General features: G+C 43.5%; 1 protein-coding gene across 1 annotated transcript in view; it reads left to right on the top strand.

The window, feature by feature from the left end:
* Positions 1 to 16,258, top strand: part of LOC308289188 (E3 SUMO-protein ligase PIAS1-like) — an 86,760-nt gene that overhangs the window by 30,005 nt on the left and 40,497 nt on the right. The window contains exon 3 of the mRNA XM_080730792.1: positions 9,623 to 10,121. Coding sequence (XP_080586918.1) covers positions 9,626 to 10,121 — 496 coding nt within the window. The 5' untranslated portion in view covers positions 9,623 to 9,625. The remainder of the gene's footprint in view (positions 1 to 9,622; positions 10,122 to 16,258) is intronic.

Genomic DNA, 16,258 nt, shown 5'->3' with positions numbered 1-16,258 from the left:
GTCTTTATTGCGACCATAGGTCGCATTCAATTGTGACAGTAGGTCACATATAGTATGAAAACCTGCAGATTATGTCTGTCTGTCCGTCCGTCCGTCCGTCCGTCCGTCCGTCCGTGACACCAGGTCATCTGCATACATCAGGTTGTTCACAAGTGTTTCACCGACCATGCAACTAGTACCACAGGCTCTCAGTTGAGCAGACAGGCTATCTATTTATAAATGAAATAAAATTGGAAACAGAATACTCCCACCAATATGTCTGAGTCGTAGTTTTGGGGACTTTGTCAGAGGACTCGTTGTACCCATCTGTCTGTGTCCATTTTATGCCCATCTTTTGGAGGTATCAATTTTTAATATAGGATTAATACATATACTGTATATATTCATTGGAGAAAAACAACATTTCTAAGTGAGCAGAGATCGATAGCTGCCCTCCACACCTCCTGGCTTGTAGGGGAGAACGATGGACTGAGAGTAAGGGTAGGCAACGGGAAAACATACATTAAGTAAATGCGGTGCTCTCTGTGTTGTCCATCTCATGTTTTTTTTTGGGTCAAGCTCCACTGTTTTCTCTTCAGCATGTTTGTTTTATCTAAAAGTTTTTGTTCTTTTTTTCTCTCAGCCTAGAGGAATGTTAAACATTGTCCACTTCATACACAATGTGGTGGAAGAGTGTGTGTGTGTGTGTGTGTGTGTGTGTGTGTGTGTGTGTGCGTGTGTGTGTGTGTGTGTGTGTGTACACCCACATGTTCTTTTTTATGGGGGACTGTCTGTGTGTTAAATGTGAGGCAGAACTTGTCCTTGTGTATTTGTATTTGTCCCGGCCGGGGCTCTGTGTGTATTTGCTTTGTGGAAGTGGGAGGGAGGGGAGTATGGGTTCACATGCGTGGTAGAGGGCAGGCTCTGTCGCACTCCGTTTTACGCTGACCAGTAGGGATGGGAATTGATCCGATTTTAATGATTCCGATTCCATTTTCATTTCTGTTTTCCGATCCGATTCCTTCTCGATTCTTTATTGGGCGGGGGGGGGGGGGGGGGTAAGAGTACAAACGGGTAGGGCTGTCACAATTATTACATAATCGTCTAATCGCAATTATTTGACATAATCGTCATTATCGTTTCCATGTTTTCAAGTCAAAAATAGTGGAAATAGCAGATCTATAAGCTCACAATGCGTTGCAGCCTGTGGTCATCTTTTGCTCTGCTATACATAGTGCTTGTTGGGGGCTGGTCAGAATTAGTGGCCAATGGTGTTTTTACCTCCTCCCCGCCTTCTGCTCCTCCTGTCATTTTCTTTTCTTTTTTTCTTTTTCACAAAAAAAGTATATTTTTTACATTTTGCTCAATCCAACGTCCAGTTTTTGCGGTAAAGTCACAACGTGAAGGCACACCGTTATTTTTTACAGTGATACTCAATTCAATCTCTGTTGTTCCTTGCGGGGCTGTGCCGCTTAAGCAGTTGTTGGCTGGCAGGCAGCTATTTTCTATAGTTTGGACCAACGGATTTACACGCTTTTCTTTCTTGAACATGTGATTTATAGGGGAGCATTTAGCAAACAACATGGAGCACATTTGGACATGCTCAGCTGCTATCTAGTACTCAGTCTGTACGACTATGAGCACCTCTGTTTGAGCTACTAAAACCATCAGGTAATATCTACTGGCACAGATAAGCCTCTATAGAGAAAAGACTAATAGTGTTTGTAGTGATGTGTCGTTCATGAGTGATTCGTTCATAAGAATCGAATCATTAGCAAGACTCATGAACGATTCTTTCAAATCCCTGAAATGGGTCGTTCACACTTTCGTTCACACCCCCGCCCACTCCCCCACCCCCGGTGGCCGGCACACAGGACGCGACGGCGGGATGTACTCACGACGTAATAAAAACGCACCTGCGATTGTATTTTCATGGGATGATCGCGCTATGAACGAATCATTTGAACAAATCATTTGAACGGATCATTACCGTGAACGTGAACGAAATGATTTGTTCACTGAAATGAACGGGATTGCCCATCACCACTTGTTTGTTTTTTGAGTGACTTGATCATGCTTCAAGGCCAGTTTGAGAGGTGTTTAATTTGCAATGTGCAGCAACACCTATAAACAAAGGTAATCATTTGTGTGTCAAAACAAGACAGCTCTCTGCCTCCTTTTCGCACACAGTTAAATAGACAAAGTTAGACAAACTTCCCTCCACTACAGATTTGCTTGATGATAAAAGTGTAATAATTAAAATTATTAAAGATTTTTTTGGTCTGGGTGTCCGCTGGCCTACTGGTCCAGGCGCATACCACTTAGGCATTGCCACATGCCACATAGGCATGGATGCCTGGCGATGTCCCCATTTCGATTACCGATCCAGACGACCTTTGCTGCGTGTCACTCCCCGTCGCTCCCCCCATTTCCTGTCAGTCTGCTGTCCTATCAATAAAGGCATAAAAGCTCCAAAACAAAATGTAGTTAATTGTGCACCAGATGGAGAGGTAGTGAGATAGGCTGGGTGCTGGCACCAGATTCAAGTGTCTAGCCAAATGGAACAGAAATGGATGAAATATTGTTTTGCCCAAATCCTGGGCCCAGTGTCTATGTGGCTTTTTCATGTTAATCGAGACCGACAGGCATTTCTTTCTTTGGTGTGTATGGATGTTACAATGACTACTGTTACATTTCCCTTCTGTGCACTGTTGATTTTGTTGAAATTAATTTAGTATTGTATTCAAGTATGGTAACACAAGTGCATTTCCATATTTGCTGTGATTAGAGATTTCTCAGCGTTGCGTTTTCTTTTTGTCAAGATGTGTTGGTGTGCTACAGTAGCAGGCAGCAAACACAGAGTTTACATTAGTGGTATCCAAAATGAGCACATTTTTAATCGGATTGAATCTGACTGTGACCTTAAAGGAGTAGTTCACCCCCGAAATGAATTTTTTCTCACGCCATGGAGTCTTTAGTTCAGTAATATTTTTTTGTATTTGTCGTTCATCATTCCTAAGACAAAAAATGTTTTACAATCAATTTAACCCCATTGATTCTGGATGGGAACCCAAATGCATTTGGGGTGAACTACTCCTTTAAAAAAGGTTTGTGATCAAAATCTTGAATGGCACCCGCTGTTTAATGTGAACAGTGCACACCACAGTTACAATAAGAGTAACACTACTAAATGGGAGAAGGGACTACTTTAGAACAACAGCTTTAGTTTCCTCACCTGCAGAAAGTCACCAGGATTAGAAGTGTAGGGCTGGGCAATATATGGATATTACTGTATATCCATATTGTGAGGTGAGATTAGATATTGTCTACGTGCTACGTGTTAAAGACCACTTTACCCGTTTTCAACCTGTCTTCATATAATGGTCCTCACTAATGCTCATTAGAATTTGGTACCATTTCTGTCTACTCACTCTGTATCTCAGACGAGGGCTGTGCTGTGGACAGTTCAGAAACCTACCAGTGACATCGTCGGTGGGAAATCCAAGCTAATAGAAACTGCAGGCTTTCTTTTCCTTGAAAGTTAGCATGCTATAATAGAAGCCATTGTTCTCACATGAATTTGAAATATGCTCTGAACTGTCCACACTACAGCAGTCCTCCTCTGAGCGAGTAGACAGCAATGGTACCATCATATTATGGGTATTAGTGAGGAGGACCAACTATGTTACTGTATGAAGGTGTGTGTGTGTGTGTGTGTGTGTGTGTGTGTGTGTGTGTGTGTGTGTGTGTGTGTGTGTGTGTGTGTGTGTGTGTGTGTGTGTGTGTGTGTGTGTGTGTGTGTGTGTGTGTGTGTGTGTGTGTGCGTGCGTGCGTGCGTGCGACAGTGTACACAGGTTTGTGTATGAAACCAGCATAAACAAGGTGCTGGGTGTTTGGTCTGTAAACAGTAGTTGGCCTGCTGGCTGCCTCCACACATACTGTTGTCATTGTGCATACTGGAGCTCTGTTGGTCAGCAGCCTGCCCAGGGTTATTATAGTTAACTAAAACTAAGACTAAACGTTTTTATAAAACCTTAATGAAAACAAAAATTACCAATAGAAAACGAACTTAACACCTTGACGTCCGAAATAGAATGGTGGTTGGTAGATTAGCCGTGACATTTCTATTATTGTATTGTGATCTGAGACATAATATTATGTTTATAAACATGACCCCGCAGCCCCTCCATCTTGAACAGCGCCGCTGTTTTTTCTTTTTTTTTTTTTCCCAGGCCAGTAACTCACCATGATTTTCTCGATTTCCGTTGGGATAGAATGGGGGTTTTGGCCGATCGTCGATGTCCCCGTGCGTTTCGCGTGCGCGATCCTTTCACGTAAATGTCCCCGCAAATAGTCCATGTGTGACTGAAGAACAGAACTGAAAAGTTTCGCTAGCATAGCCCCAAGCATGGCTGCTGTAGGAGCTCGAGTGTGCAGACAGCAAACGGATGGCTGGGAGTAGCCTTGGAGAAGGAGAGGCGCTGACGTCACCTCTGCTTCATGCACGGTCTGCATGAGCTATCAGTGCACGAGTGGTGACTAGGGAAGGTTAGACGATCGCCGATTTTCGGATCAAAAGCTTTTATTCCGGTTTTAAAGACAAAGTCCGGGAATGTACGACGTGGCTGAGAGTCCCTGGGGGGATGTGCGATATAGTACGGTTTTAACATTAAGGGGCTCCCCGTGGCTTAGAAGGTGTTAACAGAACCAAAACTAAATAGAATTGCATGTATGTACAGTAGATGTAGAATCAGTGATGTTGAACTGCTTAAAGAGGCGGTGCCATAGTTTTGTACTTTTTCTCGTTTTCATGTGTCTAGGAGGTTGACAGTACTTCATTAGACCCCCTGGTGTGGTTGTTATGAGCAATTATGTATTGCCTTTCTATTTGGGTTTTAGCTGTAGGCTGCCACCTTGTGGGGTCAAACGTGCCGGTCCAAAAACACACATACTTATTACATCACAGAATCAACCCCTCCCCTAATTACCATTCACCCAACATATGTGGGTGTGGCTAACTTCAGCTGGGTCACCACCCACCATGACAACCACGCATACCAATGAACTGGTGGGTGTGGCCACATAAAAACATAATTTTAACTCTTTCTGTACACTTTTTTGGAAAAAACCTTCCTCCTAGTATAATCATAATACCTGATAATCATGTTTTAGAGGGGGGGAAAATCATGGCACCACCTCTTTAAAATGTAATGGGTCCAACTTAAGCCAGGGATCCATGTGTGGTCATTCAATGTGTCCCAGGGAAATTGAATGGGTCCTCAGTGACATGTATCTTTTTTTGTTTGTTGGTTTGTTTCATTCTTTGATCTCAAATCTCATAATTATAGTTAGAACTCCTTTAACCTCACTCAACACATACATTTCCCCACCCACACAAAAGCTTACACCCTGGACTTGATTTGCACCACCAGAATCAACCTCACTATCTCCTCACCTCACCTTTTCAGACCATTTGGCCAAATGGTCGTCCGGATCGGGAATCGAACCAGCGACGGCGTCAGGCATCAATGCCTATGTGGTATGCGTCTGGACCAGACTGAGTCGGTCCAGACTGAGTCGGTTCTCAGTTAAGGTACTAGTCCTGTGCCCGGGGGGGTATGCACAGTATAGGAGGGATTGAATGAATGAATGTAGGAGTCGTTGTAGGAGTTGTTGGGCAGAATAGTCACCATTGACGCCCAGTTGTGTAATACCTGTCTGTGATGTAGGCATTGTTTCAGCATGCGGCTGTTACCATGGTGGACGAGTCAGGGCGACACTGTTTATTATCAGTGATGTCAGCATGCAGACATATGGCGGACATCATCTCCAAATTTGGGCATCGTTTCAGCCTGCGTCTGTTGGTGGCGACACTGTGTAGTATCAGTGATGTCAGGATGCTCATCTCCAAATTTGGGCATTGTTTCAGCAAATTTGGAGATGAGCATGGTGACATCCGCCATGGTAACAGCTTACCGTGGCGGATGTCACCATGCTCATCTCCAAATTTGGGCATTGTTTCAGCATGTGGCTGTTGCCATGGTGGCGACACTGTGTAGTATCAGTGATGTCAGCATGTGTGATGTCAGCATACAGACAGATGGTCACACATTCGGTAAATTAATAGATGTTTAGAAATGGCAGTGCTATGGCAACCCTACTCACTGTACCTTGTTGTACACGTACAGTATGTTTAACATAAAAGCATGAATATGTTCATACATAATATGAAACACAATTTTATTCATAAAAGTAGGGATGGTAGGGGGTCCCTGCTCCATCTCCCCAATCCCCATCAGTTTGGGGGTCCCTGGCCTGAAAACGTTGAAGACCCCTGCGCCATGGCATCACCTCCAAAGGCTGTGTTGTTTCTGTTGACCATGGCCATGTGGTAAAAAAGCTTTCTGTTTAAATCTTTGGTTAGTTTAGTTTCAAATAGTCTAAAGGGAAACACACACTGGAGGCGGCGCGGAAGCGGCGCGTCAAAACATACGGCCCCATTATTTTCAATGAACTAACCCACACCGGCACCGTCAGACATCTGCCGCCTCGTCTGCTGCGCCGATACGCCGCTGTTCTATTTTTCCAGCGTTGCCGCGCGGTGAACATGTTCTCCCATGGTTCTCCCCACCAGGGGAAATGGATGTGCTGTGTGGCAGCGCGCCGCATCCAGTTGGGGTTACCGCACGGCACTTAACGTGCGTCGATACAGTGACGTGACGCTGCGCAGCCGTCCGCGTTCAGTGTGTGCTCCCCTTAAGACAAGGGAGGCAAGAAATAATGCAGAAAGAACATTGCTCTATTATTGGGAATGATGTAAGTCTTACATCTTACATTGTAAGATAAGATGACATTCTGGAGGTGAAATATTGGGCGGATTCCAAATAGATAATAAAGTTCATTGTCATTATCAACACACACACACACACACACACACACACACACACACACACACACACACACACACACACACACACACACACACACACACACACACACACACACACACTAGTGATGGATAACAAGATTACTCTAATGGAATTTTATATTGGCCAGCCCTCTGTTTGTGCTTTGTCATCAAGGGTCTAATGGATGTGTTTCGTACGAGCGTGCGTGTGTGTGTGTGTGTGTGTGTGTGTGTGTGTGTGTGTGTGTGTGTGTGTGTGTGTGTGTGTGTGTGTGTGTGTGTGTGTGTGTGTGTGTGTGTGTGTGTGTGTGTGTGTGGCACTCAGTCACAACATGTACTGTATGTATAGGCCTACTGTATGTACAGCAAATACGAGTGTTTAAAAGAAAGCACGTATAGATGCTAGTTATATGATGCAGATGTCATGTTTATTTGTTCACTTGTCTTCACAGCATTTAGATTTGTTTTGCTTGACCACAACTGTTAAGAATGTTATTTAGTTTCAGGCTTTTCAAGTTTGATGTTTAACTGGTATTCTAATTTCTTTGAAGAATTTTGTTATTCTTTGTGCACTCTACTCATGGGACTCCACTTGTTTGTTGAGGGGGGGGGGAGATGGGAGTTGCACCCGTTTGTTGACTACTGTTCATCATACCATTTACTACTCTGATTTCGCACTTATAGCTCAGAATAAAAGCGGCTGCTAAATGGCTTAATTGTAAATATCACATTCTATTTCTGTTGTTCAATGCTTAATGTTGTCCTGAGCATATCATATCAGCTTGTGACTCACCCCAGTTCTTTAAACCAAAATTATCTGTAGTCAAAGGAGGAAGATTGTTTTAAATATTTTGTGTAAAAGTGGACATTTTGGCCAAAGGGTGACACTTCTAGTGACACCCTTGTAATTGTCAACGACACCCTCTAGTGCATACATGGGCAACTGGCGGCCCGGGGGCCACATGCGGCCCCCACCTTCACTCAATGCGGCCTGCAGGTTGATACCGGAATACTGATATATTATTGATTTCAGCTGTTACAATTACAACCTTGATCTGCTTTAATTCGGTCAGTCTATATTAGTAGCTTAATGACTAGTATAGTAGTATTAAAATGTATTTTTTTTATTTTCAATGTATTTATACAAAAAAATATTCAGGATTCCAATTCAAAAGGAGCAAAAAATAGCCGATCTACAAGCTCAAAACGCATCGCAGCGCGATGCGTTTCGAGCTTGTAGATCTGCTATTCTTTGCTTCTTTTGTATGAGATACTAGAATGACAAAGTAGGACGTAGCAATATGCAATGTGGCCCTCTGGAGTGAAGGTGGAAATTTAGTGGCCCTCGCCATCATCAAAGTTGCCCACCCCTGCTCTAGTGAATGGCCATGGATCACCAAAATCTGTATGGTTCATCCTCTGTGGAACATGAGGTGCACAGTTAATTTTATTGAAATGTATTCCAGTGGTACTCAACCTGTGGGTCAGGATCCACAAATAATTTTTGGGGGTCCCCAGATGATTATCCTAATGTGCAACATTGTTTTCTCACTCAGCAGTAAACAAACCAACATAAAGTATAAGTATATAGAGGGGTGTCTGTCTGCATATTTCTAAAGTGACAATCTAAGGGCTTTTTAATACTTCTAAAATGACACATTAAACATTGGCCAAATTGTCAAATATTAGAGGCAGAAATTGTGAAAATAGATCTACATGCTCACAACGCCTTGCTATACGAGGCATTGTGAGCTTGTAGATCTGCTATTTTCACAATAGAACCGTGTTATACAAAATATAATTCTTCAACTCTTAGTGCTCTTGAGGGTGGGTTGGGTCCCCAGTTAAAAATAAAATATGATTATTTTGGGGGTCGCTGCCTGAAAAGGTTGAGAACCACTGATCTATCCAATAGTCTTGTTTTTGAGATATCTTGTTTGGGACCCAAGTTTTGGCCAGCAGCACTACCCTCCTTAGATCCCTGCTGCAGTGCTGCTAGCAGGTCCTCAGCTGAAACTGTGTACCGAATCAGTCATAAATCAAAAGGCTACACATATAATACATCAACATGTTTTTATCTTGGGAACGTTGTGTGTTTTCTACAAATGTGACTTAAGGCCCATTCCAACTGGGCTTGATAACAGATAAAAAAATCTCTTTCTCCAGATATTTTTCCATTCAAAGTGGATGGTAGATACAGATAAAAAGAATATCTGCCACAGATATTTCTTTTATCTGTGGCAGAGTACTGCCACAGATAAAACGTAACTTTTTTCTTTACTCGTCAGTCAAGGTGTCTGAGAAAAAGAAAGTGACACAGAGACATGTATTGTTTGAGTGTGTGGGACAATGACTGTGAGGACAGTCAAGCAGGCTTGTTACAAGCCTTCATCACACATGTTGTGCTGATATTTGAAGAAATACTTTTTTTCGGGGAGACGTTTCACAGATATGATATGATCCGATATGACCAAATAAGGCCATATCGGGGTTGGACACTACCCTCGACACCAGTTGTCAAAGAATGGGAAACTATTAAGCTAGTCACTCAACTAACTCTCCCCCAGCATGTTTGGGGATTTGAAACTTTGGCATTTAAGAACATTACTCCTGCTACTGTGATCCTGCTGACCAAAGTTACTGCTTTCCCTGTTGAGGTTGACAACTAAAGATCTCTCTCTCTTTCTCTCTCTCTCTCTTTAAAAAAAAATCTTCCTCCTATCCTCTCAACTCAAGCAAATGGTGATGAGCCTGCGGGTGTCGGAGCTGCAGGTGTTGCTGGGATACGCCGGACGCAACAAGCACGGACGCAAGCATGAGCTGCTCACCAAGGCACTGCACCTGCTGAAGGCCGGCTGCAGCCCCGCCGTGCACATGAAGATCAAAGAGCTGTACCGACGACGCTTCCCCGCCAAGATGGTCTCTCCCTCAGAACTGGCCCTGGCCGGGCCCCACCATCCGGCCTCGGGAGGGGTGGCCGGGGGCGGCGGGGCTGCGGCGCTGACTGCCGGCCTGACCCAGCTGGCGTACGAGGGCCACGCGGGGCACGGTGGTGCGCCGTCGCCGGCGGCGCTGCTGCCCCTGTCGCTGCTCGGACCCGGCAAACACGAGCTGAGCAGCCTGACACATCACATGTCGGCCTCGGCCTCGCTGCACCCCCTACACCCTGACGTCAAGCTCCAGAGGCTTCCCTTTTATGACCTGCTGGACGAGCTCATCAAGCCCACCAGTCTAGGTGAGCAACGATGTTGTGCTGTGGAGTAGGCCTGTCACAATTATATGACATAATCGCAATTATTTTTGTCATAATTGTCATAATCGTTCCCATGTTGAAAGATTTTCATATAAACTCGGCACCAAAAGAAAGGAAACTTGAATTCGGTCCATTATATCTCCCTTTTAATAATACCAATTTGTATTGTGTTTGATATCATTGTTATCGTTGATTTGTCACCTTTACAACGAGGTACAGCTTGTAAGGATCTGGCATTCGTGGAATGAGAAACCCAGCCAAACGTGTGGGTAGCGCCCCTCCAAAAATGGTCAAAATGGCCTGGCAGGCCTGCAATACTGTTCTTTTGGTGTTCACCTTTGTTGCTTGGAGCATTGAATGATTGCACTCTCCCACAGTATTAAGGAAAATAAAGGGAAGAAAAAAACACATATTGGCCATTTTTACACTTTGTAAATTTTAAGCTCAGTGTCAGGGAAGCCCAAAACGAGAGTAAATACCAGCATAACAGTATTACAGGCCATGGTTTTGGTTTTGGTTGGCGCTACCCACACGCTTGGCTGTGTAGCTCATGCCTCGCATGCCCGATGCTTACAACAAGCTGTACCTCGTTGTGAAGGTGACGAATCAACAATAAAAATGATATAAAACACAATACAAATTGGTATTATTAAAGGGGAGATATAATGGACCAAAGTCAAGTTTCCTTTCTTTTTGTGCTGAGTTTATTTTCAAACATTTTCAAAAATAGTGGAAATAGCAAACTCACAAGGAGCTTGTAGATCGGCTATTTCCACTATCAATGTTCTTTTTCTGTTGTCAAATATGTCAGTCATTTCTTATTTAGGTTATTCATCATATCTGCCATGTGCAACTACAAAGCCTACAAGCTAAACAGAAATGTAATTGTCAAACAAAAATTGTTAATCGCAATTATTTGAGTGACAATTAATCGTCATGTAAAATGTCACAATCGTGACAGCCCTACTGTGGATTCTGTGTGAGGAGCGGTTACGTGGGATTAGAAACACATTGATCACAAAGCCAGCCTTCGTTGGCACTGGGTGAGGGGAGTGACAAAAGGACAGAGAGGCGATATCTTCTAGGATAGGGGATATCTTTTTTTATATTTCAAAGCGGACAATCAGGGGCAGGGCTAGGAAAAAAAGAAAGAAATCACCACAGTCCCAAAACAATATTTTCAAGAACAAATGCAAATGATTCCTTTTTTCTTTTCTTTTCAATGAACTGACTAATTACATTACATTTCAAATAATATCGATCAAAGCAGGTCTTATGTTGAGTGTACCTGCTTAGTTTTTAGAGTAAATATATTGAAGCTCTTTTAATGCCGGTGGGAAATAAAACAAACATGAACAGCTATCTTGAAAACAGCTTCTTAAGACCTCTATTGCTGTAGTGGTGAATCGTTTTATTTCATGCAGACTACAGTAGAGGAGTAGTGCTACAGACTAAAGCAACTAAAATAAGCCTTCTGCCATCATATGCATGAATATTCGTATTGGTATTCGTATTGAAATAGTAGGCCAGTTCATCCAGGCACTAATGAACTAATGAATCACAACACAGAATGGAAAACAGCAAAGTTAAGGCTAGGGCTGTGGGTTCCAAACAAATTACTTGTGCCAGCCAGCAAAGCGAGGCGCAAATACTGATTTTCAGTTTTCATGCACTGAGGAAAATATAGATAGCAGAGTTAGAAGTAGACAAAATTAAAATGTTAAGTTTCTCTCTGGGAGCTCTCAGTTGTTTTGGAGATAAAGCCAGAGAGGCCAAAATGAGATGGTTTGGATATGTACAGAGGATGGATAGTGAGTATATGGAAGAATGATGCTGAGGTTGGAATTTTAAGGCAGGAATCCTAAAGGAAGACTAAAGAGGAGATTTATGGATGTTGTGAGATTTATGGATGTTGTGAAAGAGGACATGAAGTTGGTCAGTGTGAAAGAAGAGGAGGCAGAGGACAGATGGAGGTAGATGATGAGGAGGCAGAGGACAGATGGAGGCAGATGATTCACTGTGGCGACCACTGAAGGGAACAGCCGAAAGATGGCCTAGAGAGCACAAGGCACAAGTTGGCTCCTCGTCAAGAGTGCAGATATGGGGGCGCCCGCTGGCCTAGTGGTCAAGGCACATACCACATATTAGGCTATGATGCCTGCTGGCGTCGCCGGTTCGATTCCCGATCCGGACGACCTTTGCCCCATCTCTCTCCCCATTTCCTGTCAGTCTACTGTCCTATCAAATAAAGGCATAAAAAGCCCAAAAACAAATCTTTAAAAAAAGAAAAGAGATCCTGGCAAAAACATTTGCCAAACATGGAGTAATACTTCATAGATATGTCACAGATTCTATAGACAGTCCACACTCGCTGGAACATGCTATAGACTGGTCACTGGTCACACTCCCTGGCAGAGATGTGTGCTCCACTGAGCATGTGAACCTTTCCAGTGTTTTTTTTACTCATGGCTGTCAGTTCCCACCTAATGTTGTGAGGGGATTCCTTCTGCTCCACACTGTACTGAATAACTGCTAGCTTGCATAATTTCTTCAGTGTTGGATTTAAATCTAAGATGAACAGGTCACCAGTGGGTGTGTTGTTAACTTTGTATCCTCCAAAGAGGACGACACGATCTCCCACCATGAAACAGGACCTCCATAACCTCTGAGAAGGGCTGTTTCCCTGGAGTTCAACCTTCTTCAAGGTGAAGTTCACCAGGTTGAATTTCCACATATCATATAAGTGGGTCCGGTTGTAGTAGCCACCATATATGCACAGCTCTCCATTGTAGGCAAAGGCTGAAGGACCACAGTGTCTTTCTGGGAGAGGCGGTGCAGAAGTCGTGCTCGCCAGCAGTTGGTCTCTGTGTGTCAAACACTGTGATGCTGTTGTAGGCGACCTTCTGGTCCCCCCTTCCCCGAAATACAAACATCTTTGTCCCGATGATGGTGGCAGACTGACTTGAAGAAACAGGCGGTGGAGTTCCTCTGGTGTTCATTAAAGACCACACGATTGTTGTGGTGTCCAACTTGTACATGTCATTGGTGTATCCAGTCCGCTGGATGTATCCTTCACAGACATGACCTTCCCCAACACACAGGCTGAGTGGTAACACCATGCCTCTGGAACAGTTCCAGAAACCTCTGGCTTGAACCATCTGTGGGCGTCGACATTAAAGGCATAGAGAAGGTTGCAGTATGGATACCCTCCCCAAATGTAGATGCAATCTGCTATGAGTACAGCTGTGTAGCCCCAGAGGTTCAAGGGAACATGAAGTGGACCTTCTCCTCTTCCTGTCGTCACTGGGGGCAGCTTCATCCAGAGTAAAGACACTGTGTTGAAGATTTCCACTTCAATCTGATCACTGTCATTCTTTTTCCATCCAAAGCAATAAACCTTACGTTCTACTGCGACAGCAACATGGTCTATCTTTGATTCTCCTCTCAGATGAACCGTCCAACGTAACATTTCACACACCAGCACCACCGTCAAACAGTGTCACCAAGCACAGTAATTATCCAGGAAAACGTATATATATATGTCAGGATCCATCCATCCATCCATCCATCTTCAACCGCTTGTCCGGAATCGGGTAACAGTTCCAACTGAGATTTCCAGATTTCCTTATCCCGAGCAACTTCCTACACTCCCTCAGGGAGTATACCGAGGCGTTCCCAAGCCAGTTTGGAGATATAGTCCTTCCATCTGGTCTTTGGTCTGCCACGGGGTCTCCTCCCAGTGGGACGTGCATCGAGGACCTTCCTAGGAAGCAGACGTGGATGTGGCAGAGAAACCTTTCCCATCTAACTGGATGTTACAGCAACCAGTGTACATGCAATGCACCTGATGGATCTAGAGGTAGAGGACATCTGCTCGCAGCTTTCCTTGTTATTGCTGTCTTCACTACTTATTCCAGGATGATAGCCTTTTATTTGCCCTGGGAATTATAGAATGGTTAAGAAGGTGATGTCTTATTGGTTTGACTGATAAACACAGGGGAGGATCGGACAATAGTGGACCAATTAGTTCAAGCTAATTTGTCACCATGCGATGGAGTGTCACCATGAGCAAACTCGCTGCGGAAGCAGCTCAGCAAGTCTACTGTGGTCACCTCTGCTGCTGCATTGATGAAATGCATTTTTGTGACTAAATAAGGATTGAAGCTGGATCAATATATGCTATCAAAAGAAACCTCTGGTAAATCATTGTGTATACGTATGTACATCTGCATAAAGTCTTATCTCAGGTTACTGTAAGAGGCAGGCCATTTGTTTTGGTATGTGGGCTGTGAGTGTTTTTAAGCTGGGCCACCAGCTTCGGTAATCAGGTCATTTTCTTAGACGACCATTGATTACCTCTTCTGGATAGGCTATTCATGTCACATGGTAGAGCTAAGGGCCAATCGCAGGACAGTACCCCAGGAGTGCCCTTCCAGACAATGGGGGCAGGAGAGTTTACCGCTCCTCCAGGCTATGGGGGAAATTAGCAGTGTTGGAAAAAGTACTCAAATGTTTTACTTAAGTAAAAGTATCGTAAGAGTATCAATACTGCACTGTAGATGTACTCAGTTATAAGTAAAAGTCCAGAATTCTAAATGTACTTGAGTAAAAGTATGAAAGTATTGTCATCAAAATGTACTTAAAGTAGCAAAAGTACAGATGTGACACGTTGTGAGCTTGTAGATCGGCTATTTTCAAAAAGCCTAGGTATGAATTAGGACGGCCGAGTGAGACACACGTTCTAATTAGCTGCTACAGCTCTCAGCTGCGAGTGCGCACTGCCTGTGCAAGTGTGTATGCTTCTACTTGTCGGGTGTCACGCAGCCAATATCAAAGGATGCGCGCTGCCCCGGTGCCTGGCTGTCTGACCTGAGAATGAACTGGGATGATGGGTCAGTCCACTTAATGAGCTTGAGTGTTTGACACGGGGGGAGACTGGTGATACCCCCCCTACCTTGGAATAGTCCAAAATTTAGCTGAAATCTGATTGGCTCGAGGGGTTCCACCCAATCATATTACAGGTTTTGCAGCTGATCTACAAGCTCATAACGTGTCAAATCAGTGATCTGATATGGGCTTGTAGATCAGCTTTTTCGGCACAGACACACGTTGAGCAGACAGGGAGAGAGAGAAAAACAACAAAACATACACAGCGCTACATTTGAGATAGTAACGTTACCCTCAAGGAAGAAAGTGATGTATGATAACTTGGGGATCAGGTGCACCATGTGGGTGAGCAAGCAACAGAACATCTTCTTCCTGGCTTTCTTCTTTCTTATCCAACATCATTATTAAAGCATAGGTAACTTTTCAAGCACAAACTAGTTACACATGATAGCACTTTATGAATGTCATGTGTGGGCTCCCAAATCAATATGAAGAATGGTTTGGTGTGTTGCAACAATGTGTCTAGTTATCTAAAGTATGGAAATTAGTCATATGATTATGTCATGCAAAAATAATCTAAAAGCTAGCAAGTCAAAAAGTCTAGATTTACTTCCGTTATAGCAATGATGCTCCCCTCAAATCCCCCAAACCAGGACACCAGAGTTAAAGTGGTTAAGTGTTATGCATCTTGCCTGGTGCTCATTGGGGCTTAAAGGACATGTATAACAATATGTAGGCATCACAATATTATTGTTTCAGAAATTCAGTCCTAGTTCTCAAAATGTTCACAGGATCATAGATGTTGTTAAAAACTCTGAATTGCTGTTGAAACAAGAATTTCCTGTAATGCCAATCTCATATAGCCTATAGATCTAGCCTGTTTGTACAGTAGATGTATTATCAGACAGAACGCTTAATTGTTTTCAATACTTTAGCTAACTAGGCAAAGTTCTGATTGCATGCACTCATTTTTGTATGTAATCATGTTCATTCTTCACCCATTCATAATAGCCCTACTGCTTCTTTTTTCCTTTCTATTTCCTATTCCATTTCTATGTACACATGCTTGACTCTTATTGCACATTTGCTTGAGCACTGCTGCTATTGATTAGTGATTGTATATTCTGCACAACATCTCCACATATTTAAGCTGCTATTTTTAAGGTAGTGTTTGATTGTTACTGTTTTGGCTCAAGTCAGAGTAGACTATGTTGTCTCATTCACTTGCTGGT

This window comes from Nannobrachium achirus (assembly GCF_963921795.1).
Source record: "Nannobrachium achirus genome assembly, chromosome: 7".
In the NCBI taxonomy this organism is placed as follows: Eukaryota; Metazoa; Chordata; class Actinopteri; order Myctophiformes; family Myctophidae; genus Nannobrachium; species Nannobrachium achirus.
Note: the sequence above shows the minus strand (reverse complement) of the source record. Positions and strands in the feature narration are given on the sequence as shown.